This window comes from Pteropus vampyrus, unplaced genomic scaffold (genome assembly GCF_000151845.1).
Source record: "Pteropus vampyrus isolate Shadow unplaced genomic scaffold, Pvam_2.0 Scaffold346, whole genome shotgun sequence".
Lineage (NCBI taxonomy): Eukaryota > Metazoa > Chordata > Mammalia > Chiroptera > Pteropodidae > Pteropus > Pteropus vampyrus.
This window is the reverse complement of record NW_011889127.1, coordinates 453,627-477,347: the sequence shown is the minus strand read 5'-3', so window position 1 is coordinate 477,347 and position 23,721 is coordinate 453,627. Positions and strand designations below refer to the sequence as shown.

The following is a 23,721-nucleotide window of genomic DNA, read 5'->3' as shown; positions in this document are numbered from 1 at the left end:
CGTCCTCCTCCCACACACGGAACAATGCGCACCCCTGTCTCAGACTTCAGCAATGCCTGGGGCCTCTGCTCGGTCCCCCTGTCACACTCACAGAAACTGGTAGCGATTTCTGGTTCCAAAGCGGGGAGGGACAAGTGGGAACACGTAACGTTCGGTTCCCACGGAAACGGCTGGCTATCTTCTCGGCCATTTCCTGAACCACTGTGACCTGTTACAGATCGCTGGTCAGGTGCCGCCTCCTGTGCCAGGCGACGCGGGAAACAGCCCTCCGAGGAGGGCAGCACAGTCACCGCTGCCCAGACGGGAACCCGAGGCTCGGGGAGGTTGACGCGCTCACTCCTGGAGGGCCGTGTAAACCCTGGCACACCTTCAAACACGACAAGGGCCCTGTGACTCTGCTCGGAAAATGCCAGGGGAAAGGCCAGCCCGCTTGGACAAACAAAACAGCATTGAGGAATGCAAACCTCCTGTGTGACAAAATTCACCTGCCCCGTGGGAAAGATGACGTGAGTGAGAGGGACACCGCGGTCAGTCCTAGCCCGGCCATCTGTGGCTGAGAAGTTGATCCCTAAAAGCAGAGCTAACCGTCAGCTCGAGGGAGCGTGTCAGCGTCAGACCCGCGTGCTGTCCGCACCGGCCGCAGGGCTCCCGGCGCACAGGGACCCTTGCCCCGCCCGCCCTGTGGGGCTAAATCCCAGGAGGACTTCCCCGCGGTCAAACCCTGTTCCCGTCACATCTCCAATTACAAAAGCGAGAAAGGCAAGCCTGCGGCCACAAACCTGTCCGTGAACAGGAGCGCGGAAGAGACGGACATGGCGCCTACCGCAACCACGCAGCTGGGCAAGGCCGACGCGCCCCTTGCCACATCCCTGGCCAGCCGGGGCCGCGGTCCCAGGGAAGCGACGGGAACCGTGCTGGGCCCCGGTGCACACCGTCTGGGAGGCGCAGGACGCAGGGCAGAGTGCACCGGCTGGAAAGGCGGGGGTGGGGCGGGCAGGGCTCTGAGTCCTCAGGAGTCACAGGGAGGGGGAGGGCGGGTGTCTGGGCAGCAGAGCGTGAATGACTGGTTCCGGGGACTCAGCACAGCTCCGCTCCACATCGGCGTCCTGCAGCAACCCAGAGCCACGCACCATGACGGGACAGGCCAACGAGTCACAAAACCCACAGACTCCTCTGTGTGGGAAGCAAGGCGAAGTCACATCTGAACAACCTAGATGTCTCCCATGTGGCACACACACGGCGCTTTGTGAGGAAGACAGCAGGTATTTGGGTGAGTCACAAGCATGGTCACCTACATCCCTGCTCAAATACCTGCCTCAGAACCATCAGCAGGGGAGGCTAAGCTCCCCGTCCCTGACTTCAAACCCTGTTAAGGACTTTCAAAGGACAAGATCCAACTAACAACTTCAAGGTCAACAAAACCGATCTGTTCTAAATCCACAAGAAATCATTAGATCAGCCGGCGGGCCTCGGGGCAGGCGTATGGCGAAGCACAGTGCACGGCCCCTCGGTGTGTCTGTATGTTTGCACCTGTACAGAAGGACCGAGCAGACGGTCGGTCACCTGGCGAGAGGAGGTGGTGAGAGGCAAAGAGGGAAATTTTACTTTACAAATTTCTGTATTGCTAAAAAAAAAAAAAAAAAAAAAAGGCAAGCAGGTATAACTTTCGCAGTTAAAAAAAGATAAGACAATCAAGTATGGGAAACGACATCGCACAGGAGTGGCACTGAGCACCTGGATGTGCCAGGCTCCTCCCCAGTGCACCTGATACGGGAGTGACTAATGAAAACACAAACACCACGGACCCCGAAGTGCGGGATCTGGACTAGAAGCAGCATCGTCTGGGAACTGGCTAGAAACAAAATCTTGAGTCCCGTCCAGCCCTCCTGAATCAGAATCTCTGGGCGGGCCCACAATCTGTCCCTTGAGCCTTCCAGGTGGCCCTCTGGTGCTTGTGCCAGTTGGAGAAGCACTGTTCTGACATCCACACACTTTAAATCTCTGTTATTCTACTTAAAACTTCTTGTCAAATTCCTCACTCTCCAGGAGTCAAACCCACATTCCTTGGCCTGGCAGGTCAGCCGCTCAAGGCAAGGCAAGGCAAGGCGCAGGGTAACCATTCATGAAGAGGCCACACAATTAGCCCAAGCCCCGCTCCTTCTGCAGCCACACCCTCTCTTCTCAGTCACCTGGGTTCTGTCTCACTGCAGAGCTGCAGCTGCATGTTCCCACATCTCTCCAAATTCCTCCTCAACCTGCAATATTCGGATTTTATAATTTTACATCAGCAAAAAAAAAAAAAAAAAAATTCCAAAAACATCTATAATTAAAAAACTCACAAAGAAAACTCAGGTCCAGATGAGCTCACTGATGAATGCTTCCAAACATTTAAGAAATACACAAATTCTTTCAGAGAACGAAACTTTTACTCCTCTCTCCTGCCCTGGAGGAAATCTGTTAGGTCATTCAATAAATATACTTATGGGCATTATTCACACGAAACACTTATTCAGCCAGGGTTTGCTGATCCCCTTTCAAGGATCATTTGACATGGAGTGTGTATGTGTGTATGTGTACACACATTTTTTAAATTCCTTGTGAAGGCTTTTTATTATTTTTTAAATTCGTATACAATAAAACTGACTTTTTGGTGTATAGTTCTATAAGTTTTAACAAATTGGTAGGTTCATTTCACTACCAGAGAAAAATCTTGAGAAAATAACAAAGTGGAACACTCCTCGATTCTATGTGTAAGGCCAGCATAATCTTGATACCAAAACCTGACAAGGACAGTATAAGAAAGGCCAATTACAGGCCATTCTCTTATGAATCATAAACAAAATATTAGCAAATCAAATCCAACAATGGAATATAAATGATGATGTATCACAAACAAGTTGGGATTATCTTAAGAATGCAAAGTTAGCTTACTCAACATTAGAAATACACAACGTTATGCACCACATAAACAAAATAAAGAAAACCCGTATAACGATCAATCAATGCAGGAGAAAAAACATGTGATAAAATGCAACACATTCGTGATCTTTCTAAAAATCATAAGACTAGGAATAAAGGGGCACTTCCTTAATCTGATCAAAGCTGTTTAACACAAAGTAAGGTATCTGATGAAAAGACATCCCAGTTAATGGGGGGCGCTTTCCCACAGGACTCCCGCCGGCACCCCTGCAGGCCAGCACTGGCGGGGAGCTCCTAGCCATGTGACAGGCAAGAGCTAAGTGACAGGTGGAGGACTGGAAACCAAACTCACCCAGAGACAGCATGGCCTTCCACAGAGAAAATCCAAAAGCACCCAGAAGTAAACTACTAGAATCACCGAATTTGGCAAGATCACAGGATTTAAGCACTACACACGAAAATTAACCGCATTTCCAACAAGCATTTCCAACACGGCCTTTGTAAAACCATCCAAAAATAACAAATACCTTGGAATAAATTTGATGAAAGAAACACGAGACCTTTACATAACAAACTATAAAATACTGTGGAAAATTAAAGAAAACCTAAATAAATGGAAGGACACACCATTTTCAGAGGTCGTATCTTCATATAGTAAAAAATGACCAACAGATTTAATGTTTTTGTTTTAATTTCAAACAAAACTACAGATTTTTTTGTGGTGATTGCCAAACTGATTTTAAAGTTTACATGGAAATGAAAAAGGACCTAGAATAGCCAAAATAATCTCAAAGAAGAACAAAGGAGGGCTTGTTCTATCAGAGATCGGGACCTACTATGTAGCTATGGTCATGTTAAAAGGACGTCAGTGAAAATTAGTGATATTGGTAAAAAGATAAATGAATAATAGAACACGTGTGGTCACTTGACTTATTTCAAAGGTTCAGTGGGAAAGATGATCGTTACAGTAAACAAACCACTAGCTCACACCATACAGAAAAGGAATTCCGACGGGTCACTGATCTGGCTGGTAATGGCAAAACAAAGCTTCTAGAAGGTAACACGGAATTTCTTAAATAGGACGAAAAGGCACTAACTATAAAAAGAAAAGATTCCATAAACTAGAATTCATTATAATTAAGAACTTCTGTTCATTAAGAAAACGAAACAAAACACGTCAAGAATGAAAAAGTAAGCCACAGCGCAGAAGTATTTGCGACACACACGTCTCACAAAGGACTCTTACCCTGAGTGTATACAGTACGCCTACAAATCAGCGGGACAACCCCGGACAGGCACCCCACAGAAGATTCCAAGTGGCCAATAAAACGTGAAAAGGCACATCACACCATTCGCCGTCAGGGAAAGGCAAAGTAAATCCCTCACCCTATCCCCAGCATGACCGAAAGAAAAAACACTAAAACAAAGAACAGACAATGCCACATTCTGGAGAGGATGGAGAGCACCCAGGATGCCTGCAGCTGCCAGCAGGAGTTATCGGCTGGGACAAGCGCCTGGGGAAACCGCTTCGCGGTGTCGACTACAGCAGACTCGGCAGGTCCGCCCTGGGTACACGTGCACCAACAGACGCGTGCGAGAACGCCGCGACGAGCATTCTCCCCACGTGTCGCAAAATGAACAAAGCATACGTCCATCTCCAAGTGAGCACACAGAGGTATATCTGTGCATCTGAAAACTACACAGAATGAAATAAAGTGAACCTCTTGGCTCCCTCATACAGCGACAACCTGGGTGAACCTCGATGCTGAGCAAAGTCAGCCACACACCAAAGTGCATGTGCCAGATGACCCCATTTATCTACATTTCAAAAAAGGCAAAACTAATCTACAGTGGCAAGAGTCAGAACAGTGGTTGCCCTTGAGGAGCGAGGTCCTGACGGGGAAGGGACGTGACAGAGACTTCATGGGTACTGGTGACGCTCCGTACGGGGCACTTCCCGTCAGTCACTAAAGGCCAGCTCAGCTCGGACCACTCCCTCTGGAGCCTGTCCTGGGGGTGGGGGTCCTCTCCACCGAGGCCCTCCCCTGGGCTCCCGAGACCTTGCACATGTATCTTGGACAAAGAGCTGGGGACTTGTACTTTAGTGATTTCCATATCACCTCCCACACTGGGGGGTGGGGGCGTCCTAATTGGTCTTTGTATCCCCAGGGCCTGGCAGGAAGCCTGCCAGATGGTGCTGTAGTTACAGGTAACCCATTAACTGACCCTGAAACGTACTCGCCCGTACGCCTCTGATAAGTCAGAGTCCAACTCAGACCCAGCGTTCTGTGTCACAACCTCCTTGAAGTCACCTTCAAACACTCTCCAACGTTTAAATACAGGAATGAAACACTAAACAGGGATGCAGCCTCCAACATCGGCTTCGGCTCTCATAAGGAGAAAATGCCTGTGTAACTGAATACAGAACGTGCCTTTACTAAGGAAGAAAATACAAATTTCTTCTTGATCTCCAAGCGGACACTAAGCCGAAGAGGGGAAGAAGAGCTGCTAGTTAGCCACAGCCCGTGACTGTGACAGAGCACGCGTGGCCGAGGCTTGAGGCCACAGGTGAGGAAGGCACGAGAGACTGCTTCAGCTTCAGGGGCCTTCAGGGATGAGCCCGGACTAAGGCCTTCAGGGATGAGCCCGGACTAAGGCCCCTGGGGTTCGGCGTTGGGCAGGTCTGGGTTCAAATCATTGCTGAAGAAGCTGTGTGACTTCGGTGAGACAGGAACCTCTCGGCTCCCTCATCTGGACGGCAGAGGCAGTGCCCAGTGACCAGGTCAGTGGCCTTTGTTCAGCTTGTAAGGCACCGTGCCAAGGAGAGGGACGACGACTGTCGATGATCAGGGACACAGGCCCCTGCCCAGGGGGCTTGTCTACGATTCCCCTTGCCTTAAGGCCACGCGGTAAACCAAAAGGCTTGGGTTAGACTTAGGTCCATGCTCCCACTGGCGGTTCTCGGTCCTGGCTGCACACTAGAGTCCCCCAGAGAGCTGTCTGAAAGACCCCGAGGCCCAGGTCGCACGCCAAACCGATGAAAACTGATTTCCAAGGGTGAGGCCTGGATGTCATTTTTTTTTTTTTTTTCAGTTTCCCAGAGAATTCTTTTGTGTAGCTAGGGCTGAGAACTTTGCTCCTTCATAAACGTTTTCCTTCACTCATTTAACTGACGCTTTAATCTATATGAAGATTGACTCCTTTCCAGCAGTTTCGATGAACACTGAATTACAATCTTTCGGATTTTGCTTTAAACTGCTCCAACAATTCTACTCACTAAAGCAAAAGTCAATCCAGGCTGTATGCAGACCCCTGCCCCAGGTGGCTTCTGGAGCTCACCTGAGTGTGCCCCGCCCCTCCACGGCAGCGCATCTGGGCCAAGCTTCCAGAATCCAGCAGACCTGTCTTCTCTCATATGGAAATGCCTGGCCGGAGGCACAAAGTGGATTAAACAAGAGGATTTAATCCCACCGGGATTAAAACCAACCACCCCTACCTGCAGCTCCATACGGTATGGACAGTAGCAGGCTACATTCTGCTAATGGTCCAGGGCCAATCAAGAACATTAACTAGGTATTAGTTGGGATGAGGGATGACAAAGCCCCAGGCTCTGTCCTTGAGGGGCTCACAGTAAGAACAAGACATGAGAAAAAAGACTAAAGCCAGGCTGCAGGACAGCGGGGATGGAGCGGCGTGCCTGGGCACCCCGGGAAGGCTTCACAGAAAGGGGCCGGCAGTGCGGGGGCCTCAGAGATGAGCAGAAATCGGACAGGGGCACACGGGGCAGAGGAGAAGGGAGCATCTCAGGCAAAGGCATCTGAGTCAGTACCAGTCCCATGGGCCAGAGCCAAGGAGAGGAGAAAGCTCAAGGCCCCTCTGTGCTCCTAGACAGGACCTGGGAGGACGAGGCCTCCCCGGGGACGAAGTCCAGCAGCCCCTCGGCTCACTGAGGGTGTCACACCGAGAACAGAGGGTTCCTGGAGGTTCACGGTCTCCATCTCGGGACAGGGCAGGTCAGAGCTGACCAGGGGTCCGGACTCTGGCCATGAAGCAGGAGGCACTTCGAGGAGTCTGCCCCAGGAAACCACGCGACATGCAGACACACAGACAGGCACACCGACGTGCGCGCAGGTTACCTTATGTGATCAGAGCACAGCAACAGAAACCACTTCCTTATCAGGACAAGTGGCTGATTCACAGGACAGAGCACCGCGAAGGCGGTAGTGAGTGTTTAAGTTTTTAGTTACGTGGGGGAAATGTTTTCTGTAAGTCCAAAGGCAGGATACCAAACTGTAGAATTGTTATACATCTTCATGCTTAAAATTCATAGAAAGTCAGTAAGGGAGCACGGCAAGGAAGAAAAATTAGTAGTAGGTGTAAAAGTGGAAAGGACAAAAATAGAATGATGAACACGAAAAGCCAAAATTTTCCTGTATATATTTAAACAAAGGGAAACTTTAAGAAAATATGTAAAAAGGGTTTATCGTTTAAAAAAAAAAATTCTCAGAAAATCGTACCAGCCTTGCAGACACCACCGGTGTGGGTGTTGCACGCACAGTCTGAAACCTAAACGGGGGTGTGCCCTACAAGGGGGACCCACTGAGATATCGGGAACAATAATATAATTGCAAAGGAAAATATTTACATTTTAAAAGTTAAGTGTACCAGATCTCTTTCCTTTTGATTTACGGTCTACCCGTCATTTACTTAAGGTGACTGAACCTCTACTAAGTGCCTGCATTGGCTAGGAAAACAAAGAATGACTAACACACTGCCCTGCCACTCCACCCCAGACTCAAGGTCGAGGGGGCGGGGGTGGGGTGGGGTGGGGTGGGGTGGGGAAGGCAGCAGGGCTGTCTCAAAAACAGTCCAGGGACCGGGGCATCCAAATGAGGGTGCTCGGAGGGTGGGGGTGCCCAGAGCAGTCTTCCTGGAGGACGCATCATTTCAGGCGAATCCCGAAGGACAACAGGAGTTCGCCCGGCAGAGGGAGCAGCGTGGGCAAAGGGGTGGCGACGAGACTGCTGGTTCAGAGGGGCCTCAGCAAGGAGCTCGTGTTCACGGCCGCAGCACAGAGCTGGAGGCCCGAGAGGCCAGACGCTCCCCACGTCGCGCCGCCACGTCACGCCACGCTACGCCGCGCTACGCTATGCCACGCCACGCCACGTCACACTGCGCTGCGCCGCGCCGCGCCACACGGAGTCCATCCTGCAGGTGTCAGGGCTACCTACCATTCAGGCAAAACGATGGCAACGCGTTCGACTCAGCGACTCCAGGCATTCAGTTCTCGTGAAGAAGGGAGACCGAGAAAAAAGATTCTGGAAAATGGCCCACGCTCCCAGCCATTCCCCCAGGCCGCCCCCTCACTGTCCCGGGCACCGGTCCCGTTTCCCAGCCTCCCCCGGGTCGGAGCAGCCACATGGTTGCGTGAACGGCGGGTGCCGTGCCTGCCGGTGCCCTGACCCACGGACCCCACGCGCGGCCTCCTCGGCTTGACACAGAGGAGCCCAGAGACCTCGGCGGGAGCCGGCAGAGCCCCGAGACGGAAAGAACTGGGGGGAGCACGAGCTGGAGGCGCACGTGCACTGCGCCGTGATCTATGCCGCGTTTGTCAGAGCAGCTAGCACACGCCCAAGGGAGTGCCACTTACTGTGTCCTCCCCCAAACTGACCGCCACTCAACTTCTCCTTCTTCAAAAATAACCCTCGCGAAGGAACTTCTAAAAGGAATGAAATGTGCTCCTTCCAGAGTAAGGACTTAGAGTAGACGAGCAGTCAGTTGGGTGCTAGGGCAAGGGCCGATCCAGGAAGCGTTTTCCCTCGTCTAACCGGCCTCTCACCCTTTTCTTCACGCGAGTCCCTCCTGCCTCTGCAGAACGGGGCCTGGGGGACCGAGCCGTACACTCGCGACCTCTTCTGCTCTCTCCCCTCCTGTCGAAAACGTGTTTAACACCCCAATCTGAAACCTAAAGGCTACCGGAACTTAAACCCTAACCTAACCTGCGAACTCCACAAACACGCACGGCTCCCGGTAACACGGTGCACACAGCCTGGGCGGGAAGCAAAAAGGGGAAATAACAGGAAAACCGGGCTGCCGTGGGCCCGAGATGGCGGGAGCGCTCCCGGAGGACGTCACCCTGCCACACACAGGACCTCACGGGAATCCTGAAATCGACCACGACTATTCACAACAAAGACTCAGCAAAACTGGAATCGAAACAACTCTGAGTTACAAACCCAGCTCCCGTGACACAAACAGGAACTGGCTGATGTGGCAATCCGTGAGGCGTGTGTGCACACACAGTACAGGAGGCAGGAGAGAACTGAATGCTCGTATCTCCGAGACCGAACGTTCCACGGGCAAAACACGTAAACGTTTTAGAACAGGCACGCCTCGGGGCCGAAGGTGGAACGAGACGGTTCGAACTGCTGTGTCCCTCCACTAATGTTCGCTCCGCAGAACAGGTTCGATACCCACCTGCCGAAAGGGAAGTTGGTTGATTAGTAAAATGTAGCCGCTGGCTGACGACTTGCTTTGCAGGAATGGGTTTGGGTTTGCCTGTGGCTTTCTCGACACCCCACAAAGTCCTAGGCTCCCACAAAGTGTCCTGCATTTCGCACTGAGTCACCCCTTCCAGGCTGACCACGACCTCACCGAGGGCAGGACCGAGGCAGGCTGGCAAGGCACCTGAGCACAGAAACCTGGAGCTCCCAGAGAGACACAGCACGTGACTCCCCGACAGTGCCAGCACGCTGAGAGTGTTCCCAAACTGGGAGCCACGTGAATCCCCTTTCCCCCAGTCCCCCAAACAAGCTTTTTGATACGGTGACATTCTAAGGACGTAGCCGCCGTCCAGAAGGTGGAGCAGAGACGCTGCAGAGAACTCAGCGAGGTGGTGAGGTTTATCGGGAACACGACCTGGCTGTGAACGGGATAGACGGGGGACACAACACACAGGCTGAAGTCCTTCCTTGCTTCGGTTCACATCATTCTACTGTCACTGACTCCACCGTGAAAGTCCCTGCCCTCCCCGCTGAGGGGGCCGAAGCTCAACCTCAGCCTCCAACACGCACGGCTGAACGCAGCAGGCTTCTTCCTCAGATCAGAGAAGCTTCCTCGCCCAGCCACGGAAGGAAACAGGCTGTCACGCCCGCTGGGACACAGAATGGGTTCCTGGTCCCCTACGTCAACACCGAGCGGAGCGCCGGCTGGACCGGGAAAGGCCACGGGCCTGCTTTCAGTCGAGTCATCAAGACCGCAGAGGAAGTCACCGTCGTTCACCGTCAGGACGGAGCTGACCCTTTGTTTCTCCTTTTCCCTTTGCTGCGGCTGCTCTCGAGGGCAGGTCGGGATTTACTAGCCTTCATTCACTCGTCACTGCCCTTCACGTGATGAGCGGGGAAGATTCTAGCGAGAAGGCAGCAGAGACGGCTGTGCCGAGCACTGGTACCACTGCCTCCTTCGCACCGTTCCGGAGATGAGAAAAGCAAGATTCGGGAAAGGGAAGCGACCGGCCCGGCCGCAGGGGCAGAGCGGACAGTCACATCTTGGCTCTGCAGCTGCGCTCTCCAAATCCCCACGGAGCCCTCGTCCCCACGCTGCAGGCACAACTAACACCTGCAAAACACAGCTCCTCCCTCTCTGCTGTGCTGACTGTCCCCAGATATTCAGGTGTACACTAGAGTCACAGTGTCAAACAGGTGATATTCTCAACACCGCACGAGGCAGCCACGGCCCCCAGCCCCAGGCGGGGAGGCAGGTCAGGCCCGTCCACCACGCCTGCCTGCCTAGCAGGCCACCGTGCCTCCCTTTCGTCCCCTCCCCCCGGGTTCTTTCCGCCGGATTCCCTTGGCTTCCGACACCTCGTTACTGATTCGTAGGTTTCCCAACCACCTCGAGCTGCTTTCACACACAGCAAGAACATGGTTAAAAACCAAGTCGCAGACCCGTGTAGCTACGGGACCAGCGCCGAACAGCGGGACTTCCGCAATGGTGGCGACGTACGAACCTGAGCTGTTCATGCAGCAGCCACTGGCCACGCGTGGCTGCTGAGCGCAGGAATGTGACTGGTGTGCCCGAGGAAGCAAATTTTCCATTTTAATTAAATAGCTACATGTGGACAGCACAGACGCCAACTGTGCCCAAGACCCCGGATAACCAAACGAGGCGACTGCTGAAGTGGGCATGAGCAACTGTGGGACCATGGGCACAGGTATAGGTTGGTGGACGCCATCAGACATGTGAAAAACCAGCCCCAGCTCCTCTGTGCCCGCCACGGCCTTTGACCAGAACACCCTCCTCCCTGGTCGCGTTCGGATCTCTGCTTAAGTTTCATTTGCTCAGTGAGACCCTCCCTGACCGCCCTATTTCAAATGGAACCTCCCCCGCCTTCGCTACGACGGCCCTTCCTCCCTCCCCGGAGACCCTGCTTTTTATTTCTCTCCAGCACTTGAAGCCTGACATGGAGCGTGTCTTACAGCCGTACGCCCACAGCGGACTGCGAGTGCCATATGGGACTTTTATTTGGGGAAAGGGGCTTGCTGGTGGCTGCGCCCCCAACACCGGGTCCTGGGTACACAGTCACCGAAGAACTGAATGATGTCTGAATTCAACTACCTGACAAGCGTTTACTGAGTTCTAACTAGGTGACGGTACGGGATGAGTGAGATGCAGTCCTTCCGGGGGGACCCAGGCTGGGGACCCATCAGACGACCCCGCACGATGGCAGCTGCCGCAGCAAAGGCGTGAGCTGGGAGCTGTGCGGCCACGGCCAAGGGAGCCGCCACCCTTCCTGAAACTCTCCGGCGGGTCCTTCTCGTTGAAAGGGACACGGGAGGACAGGGATGGAACCCACGCCAGGAGGGTCGCCAGTCTGCAGGAGGAAAGGTGAGACGCTGATTCCTCCCGCGGGGACGCACAGGGACCGCCTGGCCCGACTCCGTCCAGTGCCTGGGGACAGCCTCTGCACAGCCGCGTGCCGCAGGGGCGGAGCGAGTAACCGCAAAGCGGGGCACGTCCCACCACTGCTGTGGCGGCTCCACTCCAGTTCCCACAGTCCCTTCCCACACGTCACTCCGGCTGCGCCCACAACACCGGGAAGCAGCAGCTGCCATCACGCCCCTGCGCGCAGGGCGGTACTCGCTCAGACCCCATGCTGCCCTCGAGAGGGCTCCAGCCCCGGAAGACGTGCTGAGGGGTGCTACTGCAAGGCAGGTCCCCAAGCACTGGCACTGGGAGACGGGGCCCACCAGGAGGGCAGCCTGAGCCCCAGCCCCTGGGGAGCAGTGATGACACACATGAGGCCTCCTCCAGGACCTTCCACGTGCCCCCTCTTGTGTGAGTACACAGAAGGCCCGCGTGGCTCGTCCCCACGCAGAGGCTGGAGGGGACCCCCCAGCAGGGCTGAGCTTTTGCAGAAAGGGTCAGGGACGCAGCAGCTCAGAGATGTGGGGAAGGCGCCAAGTGAGTGAGCCCCACAGTCCGCAGGCCTCGTTCTGGGCAGGGCTGGCTGTCCAGGCCGTGCCTGCCGGGTGCCCACGGGACAGCAACGACGGGCAGCCGGCCAGCGTGTGCGTGGGGCCTGCTGGAGACGGCCGCGGACTGAGGAGGAAGCGACACCTCACGCCCAGCATGACGATGGTCCACGGAACCCTCGGGAGATTCCTCTCGCCGTTTCCTTCCTCTTTCGCTGTCCCGGCCGTGGCCCATCAGACGGTCACGTGAGACCATGTCCAGTCCAGGGCGCAGCGCCCCAGAGCCCCAGAGCCGGGCACCACTGTCCCACGCAGCTCCTTAGCAGTGGGGCCGGCTGTGAGCGCCAGGGGAGGGGAGCCCCGCGGTCCACTCAGGGCTACTCGCCGTTGTCCCCCATGCCAACCTCTCCCTGAGAACGGGGTGCTGCTCACCAGTGGGAGTTTCCTGATGCCCAGGGCCAGCCCAGCAGAGCAGTGCTCACCACAGCGACGGCCCCCGCGACAGGAGGGGCCGCTGTGCTTTCTGCTCAACTTTGCTGGGAACGTAAAACTACTCTGAAAAAGTCTACATTTTAAAAAGCAAATATGTTGCAGTTAGAAACGTATATTCAGACAAAAGAACAATGAAGCAACGTTAAAAACAAAGTAGCCTATCTACATGCACTGAAAAAAGGAAAGACTTGCACAGACTCCTACAGCCGGTCATCACACAGCGTCTGTGCCCATGCGGCCTGTGAATCTAGACGAGTCCACCAGCTAAAGCCGCGTCCTGCACTTGAGCAGCGAGTCCCACTCCTTCCCAGGCAACTGGAGACCGATGCCCTGCAGTTCTCTCCTCTCTTCGATATGTTAAATTTCCACTTTTACTAAACTGTCCTCAACTGTAAACAAAAACAGCTATTTCGTCAACTTTAAAAAAGGAAAAAGCCTCACCACTCCTTCTCCGGCTACCACCCCATTCCTTGCTCCCCTCCGCAGCCCCCCAGAAGGGCCGTCTGCAGCTGCCCACCGCAGCAGCTCTGGACGAGGTCACCAATGACCTGCTTTCACCAAATGGCCACTTCTCAGTCCTCACCTCCCCGACCCATCAGCGCCCTCTGCCCACCTGACCAGCTGCCTCGCTGCCAAGGCATCCCATCCTGCTGCCACACTCGCCTGCCCCACCCCACCCCCCAACCGCCTGTCCCCGTGAGGCCCTCCCCTCCCTGAGACTGTTCGGCCGGCCACAGGCTCACCCCTCCGTCCTCCTCCGACCACTCACGTCCACGGTCACCGCACCTGTTCCACGCCACCCACGAGGCCAACACTACAAGATCCTATCTCCTGCCCGGACCCAACCCCCCGAGTCCGAACTCCTCCTCCGCCGCCTCCTCCGAAATGGCTACTTAACCACCCCCTGCCTCATTTTCCTCAGCTGTAAACGAGACTTATTTACACTACTTACCTGGACTCATCAGCTTTCAGTGCGGGATACAGAAACCGCTCCAGGAATTTTAAGCAGGAAGAGGTTTAACTCAAGGACTTGGAGGATCTCAAAACTGTTGTCAGGGGGAAGGAGTGGGCTCTACACAGGGCCCCCAGGGGCGCCTCCTGAACCGTACAGAACTGATGCATGGGGGGCGGGGCTGCCACCTTTGAGTTGCCACTGGAACTGCTGAGCGCAAGAACACGAGAGGCTCGGGAAGCCACCAGCTGCCTGTCGACGCTGGGGTGCAGCACGCAGCCGCCACCTCCACAGCCTCCGCCACAGCTGCCTGCAGACGTCCAGGAAATGACACAGGGAGGCCGCGGGAGAGCTTCCCATCTCCATGACAGCACGGGACAGCAGAAAACAGCCAGAGGGGAAGGAAAACTGGTCCCCGCCTCAGGTCCGCCTCTAATCCCTCCAGCACGGGAGCAGAACGGTATGCGGCTCCCGTGCGGAACCCCAGCTGCGAGAGACTCTGGGAAGGGCACGCGTCTGTCTCCAAGCCCCATGGCGACGCAGCCTGGCAGGGGGGTGGCCTGGACTCTGCCACATCACTCTCGCACGCGGTCGCTGAGTTACGCAAGGCGACCACACAGAAGTCTGAGAAGGTGCCTGGCAAGCACCGGCCACTGCCTGGTGCTCCCTGCACCGAGGGCTCGGGCTGTCCCGCGCCTCTGAAGCACAGCCACCCTGTCAGTCAGCCGACTCGCCTCCCTGGGGAGAAGGCGAAGACCGCATTTCTTCCTTCGTGCTGCTGACGTCAAGCACCGCTCACGTCCCCTTCCAAACAATCCAGTTCCCAAAGCCGAGGCCAGTACGGGAACTACGATTCTGGTCGAACACTTGCACAGCGAGTCGAAGAGCCCACTTAAGGATTTATTTTTCTTAAGCCAGTGGTTTCAAACTCTGCTACAGAGCAGAGCCTTTAAAAAAAAAAAAAAAAGTGCAACCTTAGGTGAAACCCACAAGAAGCCGGGGGCAGGGCCGGACACCCCACCTGCCTCCGTCTGTGCTCCGCCCAAAGCCTCACCTGCGTCATCGCATTCAACCCTCCTGTGGACTCTTCACAAGACTGTAGTCAACCGCGTCACCTACATCCCTGGGGAATCGCAGAGGGTGAGTTTCTTGAGGCCACACAGGTCAAAAATGGCAGATCTGAGGTGCAGACCTGAGTCCGAGCGGCCTCGGCCCTCAGCCGCCACACTCCTGCATCTTTGAACTACGACTCGATGCCAGGGTGAGCCAGACACAGACTGTGCCCCCAGGCGGCTCCCGGCCAGGCCAGGAAGCGGACGGGAAAAATGCACCAGTACGGCTCTCTAAAGGCGGCCAGGCGCATCGCACCGCCCAGGCTCCGCGAGCTGTTCCCTCTGGGCCCTGTCGTCACTCGCCAAGCTCCTGTGCATCCTTCAAATGCAGCTCCGCCTCCTCTCTTCAGCCGAGGAGTCTCAGATCATCTCTCCAGAGAGCTGAATAAGGGCGACGGCGACGCCAAAGAAGGTGTCAGTGGTCAGAGCCAATCCCCACCCTCCAGACCGAAGTAGCTCAGCGGCCCTGACCCCGGGCTTCTCAGAAGCAACCCTGTCTCCTGAGGAACGCACGCGTGTCACTGAATTCTCACACCTGCTGCCCGGGCCCCAAGACAAACGCTGTGAAACTACGCCTGCTCCCAGGATCCCTCAACGAGTCCCTGTCCCCAAAGCATGAGTATCCTGCGCAAATTACATTACGGTGGTAAATTTCCTTCAAGGAAGCAATTAAATACCAACATTTTTCAACCTGCTAGTCTGTCCTCAAAGGCTGGGTGACTTTGTCCACCCCCCTCCCAACCCCACTCCTGGGACATGTGGCAATGCCTGAGGACATTTTTGGTTGTTACAGCTGGAAAGTGCTACTGGCATCTAGTGGGTAGAGGCCAGGGATGCTGCTAAACAGCCTTCAGTGTACGACAGCCTCTCCCAGAGACTCCTCCGCCCCAAGATGTCCACCGTGCCAACGCGGAGAAATCCTGATCTAACTTTTTCAAGAATGGGTTGATTGAAGTAAGCATTGTACCGGGATAAGAGCTAGAAAACGCTTTAGGAAATGCGTTTTTTAGACACGATAATTACTTGTCGTAGAATCGCAGATCGCTACGACTTGTCTGGTACCAGGAAGTGAGCCTGATGCTTTACTTATCTGATGTCTAACTTTGTGCAGTAGTTCTATGCTCCACTTCAGGCTCAGAGAGGCGAAGAAACTTGCCCAAGATCACACGCCTATGACGCAGGAGAACTCACACTGAACCCAGCTAGTACGACTCCTGAACCAGCACTGCTGACTCTGGTACCTCCCCACACACACACTCACATTCACACACTCACACACACCCATGACAGCATTCATTCCCCCAACCCCGCAGTGTCTGGTCTGGCCCCCCTCCCCAATGGCAAGCTCCCCAAGGGCAGGGACCATCTCGAAGCTCAGGGCGGGGTCTGCAACAGAGCCGCTCACCACGGCCTGGGTGAAGAAGGGATCAAAGGGACAAGTGGGAGCTTGGCCTGCGGCTTCCCGGTGGCAGTGGTCAGGCCCAGCCAGCCCCATCTCACCCAGGCCACCCTCCTCGGCCATCAGGATCAACAGGTCTGTTCCTTCAGGCCACAAGCTCCAGGCCATCTCCGCCCTTCCTCTGAATCCCCTTCTCCGGGACCAGCCTCCCACGATGCTGCCCCCCTTCTTCCTGCAACCTGGAAATGGACTCGGGGAGGGTAAGGAGTACAGACAGGCACCAGGCCACAGGAGTCGCTTGGGCTCGAGGTAAGGTGGAGAAACAGGATGGGTGGCTAGGAAGCCTGGGCTGGGAACCCCAAAGGACCAGCGCTCAACAAAAACTACCCTAGTCTGAAGACCTACTGTGTGCCAGGCCCTCTCCGTAACTCCCCTGTAAATTTATTTACCTGTAAAATGCGTAGTGGGTTCCAAATATTTTTGGCACAGAACCCTTTCCCCTTCGAAGGAATTCCAGACTGAAACTCCTCTAACACTTTAAGAGTTTAAGAAACCCACCAAACTTGGCCTGTGATATCACAGACTCGATTCATTTGTCATTACTATTCCACTCGCTTCCCAAAGGTACTTAGTGATGGCTCACAATAATGTCACAGCCATCAAAATAAGGCTACGGAGACAAGAACCAAGGGCTAAAAGAGGAGACGTTTGATTGCCATGGCACAAAGCTGAAAGGAACTTTCGAGAAGCAGAGCCTTAGGAAGGACCCGCGGTAACTGACGGTGTTTCCCGTCGAGGAGGAGAGGCTGCGACCCAGACAGTGTGACGAAGGCAGCGAAGAGACCATGGAGCAGTCACGACAGCGACAACAAGCACTGGCATCTCAAAGCTTGCTCGCTCTGTGTCGGTACTGCTTCGCACGTGTGGACCCACTTCACCGCGGGAAGGCAGTCTTCGTCACCCCCATGTGACAGAGGAGGAGGCTGAGACAGAAGCAGATGATGACAAGGACAGTGAAGGCGAACAGTATGACGTACCTGAACTGCGTTAGGCGTCACGTGCTAGGTAGGCACTTACCAATGCTGTTTTAGAGATGAGGAAACTAACTCAGAGAGGTGAAGTGACTTGTTCAAGGTCACACAGCAAGGACAGGGGCACAGGTCTGTTGAAGTCCAAAGCTAAGCTCTTTCCTCTAGGCTGCTTCCCAGCCACCCTCATTTTGAGTGAGGCTCCCCCAATGTGCCAAGAAATCCAAGTGATTCTGAAAACCTGTCCCCCACATCCCTCTGAGGAGCCATATCTAACAGGCGCACAGGCGCCATTCATTCATAAACAGGAAACACTAGAAACACTGACCCGAGCAGAGATCGGTCCCACCACACAAATCTGAACTGCAACAGCACGATTTTAGGGCTATGGTCTCAGCAGGGAGAGCGACGAGTCTCCCCTGAAGTTCCTGGGCTCCTCCGATGAAGGCAAGTGATAAATTACTGAATTCAGAGACCGGGAGCTCTCCTGGCAGTAGCGCTGTATCTGTCTGTCGCCACAGCAGAGTGAACAGGTGCCCCACAAAACCACGGCCTGTGTCAGAGACCGTCTCACGCGGGACAGGCCTCAGACTCATCGGCGATGATGCCCACACTCAGCTGATGAAGCGACTGAGGCCACGGTTGGGGGCATGCCCATGGCCACAGGGGGCTCCGGCTGACTCGGCCATCAAGTCACACCATCTCGAAGGGACACCCAGTACTACAGTGTGCAACATGGGTTTTGCAAGGGGCACATGCATCCGCAGTAGCCAGGGTCAACCACAGAAGTGCCCCCCAACACTAAGCTCTGGCGCCGGGCCCCAGGTCCCCGAGAGGCAGCTGTGGAGCGGAGCACCGTTCCCTGCACACACTCCATGGCCCGCGCGCGCCCTTCCTCACGGCGTTCCGCGGGGTGGGAGTTCAAGTTCGCTGTGTGACTGACCGACGTGTCCACTTCCACCACCCAGCCCCAGCCATTGCCCAAGACCATTTCTACGCCTCACGACTCCCGTATTAGCTGCGAAGAGCAGACAGAGCCTAGGACACAAACACTTGTTGAGCGAAAACGTGAGAGCGCAGATGAGAAGCCGGTGCTGTAGGCCCTGTCCCCAGGGAGCTCCGGGTACGACACAGGGACCCCAGCAGCCCTGGCCTGGCACCTGGGTGACAGGTAAGGATGCGCGTGGCAGCACACACCTCAGCAGCAGGGCCAGAACATGAACACAGGCGCACAGCCATGCAGGAGCACAGGGGACACACAGGGACGCCCGGGAATGCCGGCCCTGGGTTACGCGAACAGCGAGCTGCTAACGCTGATGCCACCATCAGCCGCACCCTCTGGGCCACCCATGAAACTCGGATTATGGGCGTAAAGGGCCCTTCAGAGGGGAAGGCTGACGGAGTGAGGTTGCTGGATTTGGTTACACAGACCACTGCGGGTCGCCCTCGGTCACAGCAGGTCAGAGGCCGAGAAGTGACAACAGACTGTGGGAGTGAGCCAGGGACACAGAAGTGACAGCCAGTCAGGAGGAATCAAACAGCAGAATCGCCAGCGGACCAAACCTACAGGGCTCTGGCGCCTGCTCGACGGGGCGGGAAGCACACATCACGCTTCACTCCGAGCAACGCGACGGCCCGAACCCGACAGCCCAGACCTCCCGGGGAGGCGAAGGGCATTACCTGGTGAAGAAGTTACTGAACGGCCCCAGTATTTTCGATTTACTTCCCTCCTCGGTGTCGTCCACACAGTCCCGCCGCTGCGGGTCAGGGGTCTCCTTGACGGAGCTCAAGGTGACGTCGGTAAACTGTGGGTCATCGTCGTTCTCCAGGGTCACGATGGCGCTGGAGCTGCTCGTGACCACGAGGTCCAAGATGTCCTCATTGCTGACGGAGAGCGTGGTTGACAACTCTGTGCCGAGGCTGGACACGCTGCAGACGGAGACGTCGTCGCTGCGGCTCAGGGCGCTGGAGGTGAGGCCGCACAGCCTCACCGCGTCGTAGCCCGTCCTGGGGAACGTGGACGACTTCCGCACGCCCTGCTCCCGCTTGGCGCCGGCGGGAGCGGGCGGCGCGAACGAGGGCAGCGGGCACGCGCTGTGGCAGGCCCGCTCGGCGCCCAGCTCCGCCTCGGACTGCTTCCTCTTCCCATGGGCCGCGCTGCAGGGGACCGGCTCCGGGTTGCTGATCTCTAGGGTAGGGATGCCGGAGTCCACCGACTTAAGGCTGTGCTGGTCCAAAGTGCCGAGTTTCGGCTTGGGCCCGTGCTCAGGCGACGAGCGGGACCTGGGCACCTTGAGAGGCAGGTGCTGCAGGGTCTGAGTGTGGTGTCCTGCTCGACCGTCCAGAACGCCCGTCAAGGCCACACCGTTTGTGGAGCTGGAAGGGTTTCCATCAGTCATCTTGGTCCAAGGAGAAACTAGGAAAAACATCAAAATGGAAAGTAAGGCAGTGGACGCAAAGGCCTAATACGCCACTCTTCTGACGCAGAGCTCAAAGGTCCTGACGACCTTTCGATGGGGAACCCTTGAAAAAAGTCCTACGCACTCAAGTTGTAATTCCGGACCAGAAGTTACAGTACTCACATATACTACCATGACATAAAATGACAGGCAGATGACTCAGGGAATACACGCAGTACCACATATGGCAGACAATCGCCTTGGCCACCCTCGTGACCGCCCACCGGTCACATCTCTGACCCCCAGGGTAGCACTGGGAGGATGAGGGCTGTGCCAGGCAGAGAGAGCTTTCTGGTTTTTGTGCTTTTTAAAATTATATACAGGCTACCTCTGTCAAAAGTATGTCAGCGCATAACCCATACATAAGTCAAGATTCAACTTGTTCTGACACAATAAAGATCGAGATGTTTTCAAGACAGAGACCAACCAGATTATTTGCATATGCCACATACAGGGAGACTACCCAACCACATCCAAGTCAGCAGTGGCCTTCCACTAATGTTTCAGTCACAGGCCTACAAGGCAGGCGTCCTACCCCCTTTACCACAGAAGAAACTGGGGCTCGGCGAGGTTAAGAAACAGGTCCAAGGTCACACTGTTATTTAGCGGCAGGGCTAGGATATAGGGGACTGACCCCTAAATAGGCCATACTTCGTGGGTGAATGGCTTAGTCTGAAGTTATAAAAACCCAGGTCAGAAGGCTGGCTCAGTGAGGACAGTAATCAGTAAAGGGAAAACAGAAACCACAAACCTCCAATGGAGACGTGAGGGGAGTCAACGCTGAGCGTGCCACACGTGGGTCTAGGGCCCTGCCCACTGTCCTCTGGCCTAAGACTCGGGCTGGGAAGACGGGGTGGAAGGTGCACCAGCCTGGGCAGCACAGTCCCCAGCGGACTGAGAACCTGGGCTTATGTTATGCCACCTTCTATTGTGCTTTACAGCGGTCCTGACCTTTGTGGCACCAGGGACCGGAGCTCCTGTGAGCATCTAATGCCTGACGATCTGAGGTGGAGCCGAGGCGGTGACGCTGGCGCTGGGGAGCGGATGCAGATGAAGATGCAGCTTCGCTCACTTGCCCGCCGCTCACCTCCTGCCGTGCTGCCTGGTTCCTAACGAGCCACGGACTGGTACCGGTCCGTATCCCGAGTGTTAGGGACCCCTGCTTTAAAATGTCAAAATGGGAGATCTGGTGGTGTATTTAATCCACGGAGTAGAACAGCACAGAGGACGGGGCTTTGGGTTTAGACGTTCCTGGCTCTGATCCCAGCTCCGCCACACTGCCTTGGGAGAACTGAACAGAGGACCGTGGGAGAAGCGCTCGGCGGCCCCGGCCCCCAGCACGTACTCTTCGTAGCCGCTACCATCGTGCAGGTAGCCGAGGTTACGAAGCACACGGCACAGCAACGATGACAACCACTCTGTTTTGGATGTCACTTCGGCTTTTGCAAAAGGCCTTCCTGCTCCCCTTCAGGAAGCCTGGCCTGCCTCTCAATGTCAGCACAGCAGAAGAGAATCCTTTAAAAGCAGAAAAGGGAGGAGGGGGTCAAGTCCTTCCCTCCCAGAAACTGAAGCAACCGGTCAGCACGGCGCTGGAAGGGACGTGTGGAAACGCAGACTCCAAACACAGCCCGGACTGCACAGAAAACCTGAAATACAACCCAGTGAGCAAGGAGAGGGTGCCTCGTCGCCGTGTTCCACTTGGGGGTGGAGCCACACTGCGCTACCCCGAAACAAACACAGACGAAATCGGTTTAACGCGAAAATGAAGTTACGAAGGTGCCGCAGAAAATAAAGTGCTTCTCCAACCTACAGAGGAAACGCTCGGCCACCCTCCGAAAGGACCTGGCTGCCACCTCACCACACGGGAACACATTTTAAATGCTTCACGGTCCACGGTCCCTTGAATTTCCTGGGCTGAGCCTCTCCTGAGTCCGCAGCAAACTGTCTCTGGGACCCCGCTCCAGGAAAAGCCCTGAACTGAACCTCAACTTGGCTGTGAAGCAATAGGGTCCCCACCAGGAACAAGGAGAGTCAAAGGCATAGAGATCTGAAAGTTCTTTTTTTCAACTAAAAGGAAAATGCAATAACAAACATTTTTAGCACATAGTTAAGAGCTAACCTCTGCCAATGTCAAAGGTAATTAGAATTATCAAAACACCAGCAACACTCCACAGGTCAAACTGGCAAAAAGCCCGAACGGGGGAGCTGAGACACAGGCCTGGCGGAAATTCTGGCTCTGCCACTGACCAGCTGAGGCGACCTCAGGGGAGACACTCAACCTTTCTGAGTCTCGACCTCCCTGCTCCCCAGCAGGGACACGGGCCATGCCACAGAAGTCCCAGGCGGGCCTGAGCATTAATGAAACGACAAGGTTTGGTGAGAGCACCAGCAACCTGCACGTGACACACAGTCAGCGCCCAGTAAACGTGAATGCCCTCGACTTTCGCTCCATGAAGAGACGAATTGCCTGCCAAAACGGAACTGAAACCGCAACTGTGACGCTAGAACGACAGGACCACCTAGCGAGGACCCCTTCTCCCAACGACCAAGATGAAAGCACAGGGAAGAACGAAGCAGGCCTGACAGAGGCCAACCCGCTGGGGTGGCCTCCTCCGCCATTCTTCCCTCCTCCTCCATTCTTCCCTCCTCCGCCCTAGCGGCCAGGAGAGCGCCCAGGGGGCCTCTCTCAGGGAGACACGGAGCAGAGCGACCTTTGAGCCTCCGCCGGTTCCAAGTCCAGCTTGAGTTCCTTAAACCTCAGGAACAGGGTGTCGCCTTCAGGGAAACAAACCTAAAAGGGAAAAAGCACTTCCGCTTGCAACACACTCTAAAACCAAACTCTGCAAGGGCCAAGGCCACCCGCCCTCAAACCCTTCCACCTGGTGCCACCCGTGCCATAAAACCAGAAGCCACACTCCAGAGCACCTGCCTTCGGCCGGAGCCCGGGGGGCCGGGGGTGGGGGTGGGCTGCACAAAGAGCGTGCTTCTCAGACGGGCTCGCGGTGGACTCTGGGAGCCCGCCAGGAGGCCAGGCTGCAGATGCCAGCCTGCCTCCAAGTCACGTGCTTTCTAACGACAGAATAAGCCTCAATTCCCTGAGCTGGCACAGGGCCCTCCCAGTCCATCCGTGCCAGCCTCGCCAGCCTCGTGCTGCCACCCTGACTTCTCTCATCTGCGCCACGCTCTCCCAGTGTGGCCATCAGCACCCCTGGGGATCCGGCAGCAGGCGCCACAGGGAGACACAGCTCCAAGGCCACCTCCTCCAAGAGGCCTTCCTAACTGTCCCAGGAAGCTGCAGGCCCTCCTTCCTCCTAGGCTCTTTTGGCCACGCCCCACCTAAAACAACTGCATTTACAGCTGTTCCCAGGCCTCTCCACACAGGCTTCTCAGCTTCAGGCAGGCACAGTGCTCGAAGCTTCTGGACACCACTGCCTGGCCAAATGCCCGACATGGATTCAGGACCCAAAAATCTGTCTGCTGAATCGATTATTACTAACGACTACGTTCTAAGTGAGCGGGCTTCAACAGTCCACCCAAGAAACACCTGCTGTGAGCAGGGTCATGTCCCAAGAATATGGTGAGTAGCGGGGCTGACGAGACAAGGAGGAAACCTGCCCCACCGCGTTCCCAGTGCGTGTGGACGAGACACAGCGAGTGGGCGATGGCCCCTGTGCATCACGTCCACTGCCCGACGAGCCAGCGAGGACGGCGGTCAGCAACTGATGGCGCAGGACAGCAAAACGATCCCTCCCTCTACGGCCTCCTCCCAGAGTCCACACCACTGGGGCCCAAGGACACAGCCCCGCGGGAGCGACCGCAGCAGTGTGCAGCCGCGGGCTCGCGGCGTCTTCCGGGCACAGCCCGGCACAGCCACGGACGCGCTCGAC

The 23,721-nt window shown here is 55.6% G+C and overlaps 1 protein-coding gene across 7 annotated transcripts in view; it reads right to left on the bottom strand.

Annotated features, from left to right (window-relative positions):
- Positions 1 to 23,721, bottom strand: part of TBC1D14 (TBC1 domain family member 14) — an 85,998-nt gene that overhangs the window by 56,527 nt on the left and 5,750 nt on the right. For 6 of the 7 annotated variants that reach the window (XR_002776891.1, XR_002776892.1, XM_011378561.2 and 3 more), the window contains exon 2: positions 19,056 to 19,791. Coding sequence is in view for 5 of the 7 variants with exons in the window: in XM_011378561.2 (XP_011376863.1) it covers positions 19,056 to 19,774 (719 nt within the window). In the remaining 2 variants the exon portion in view is untranslated. Of the gene's footprint in view, positions 1 to 19,055; positions 19,792 to 21,179; positions 21,350 to 23,721 lie in introns of all 7 variants that reach the window. The other variant, XM_023522398.1, reaches the window with a different exon arrangement.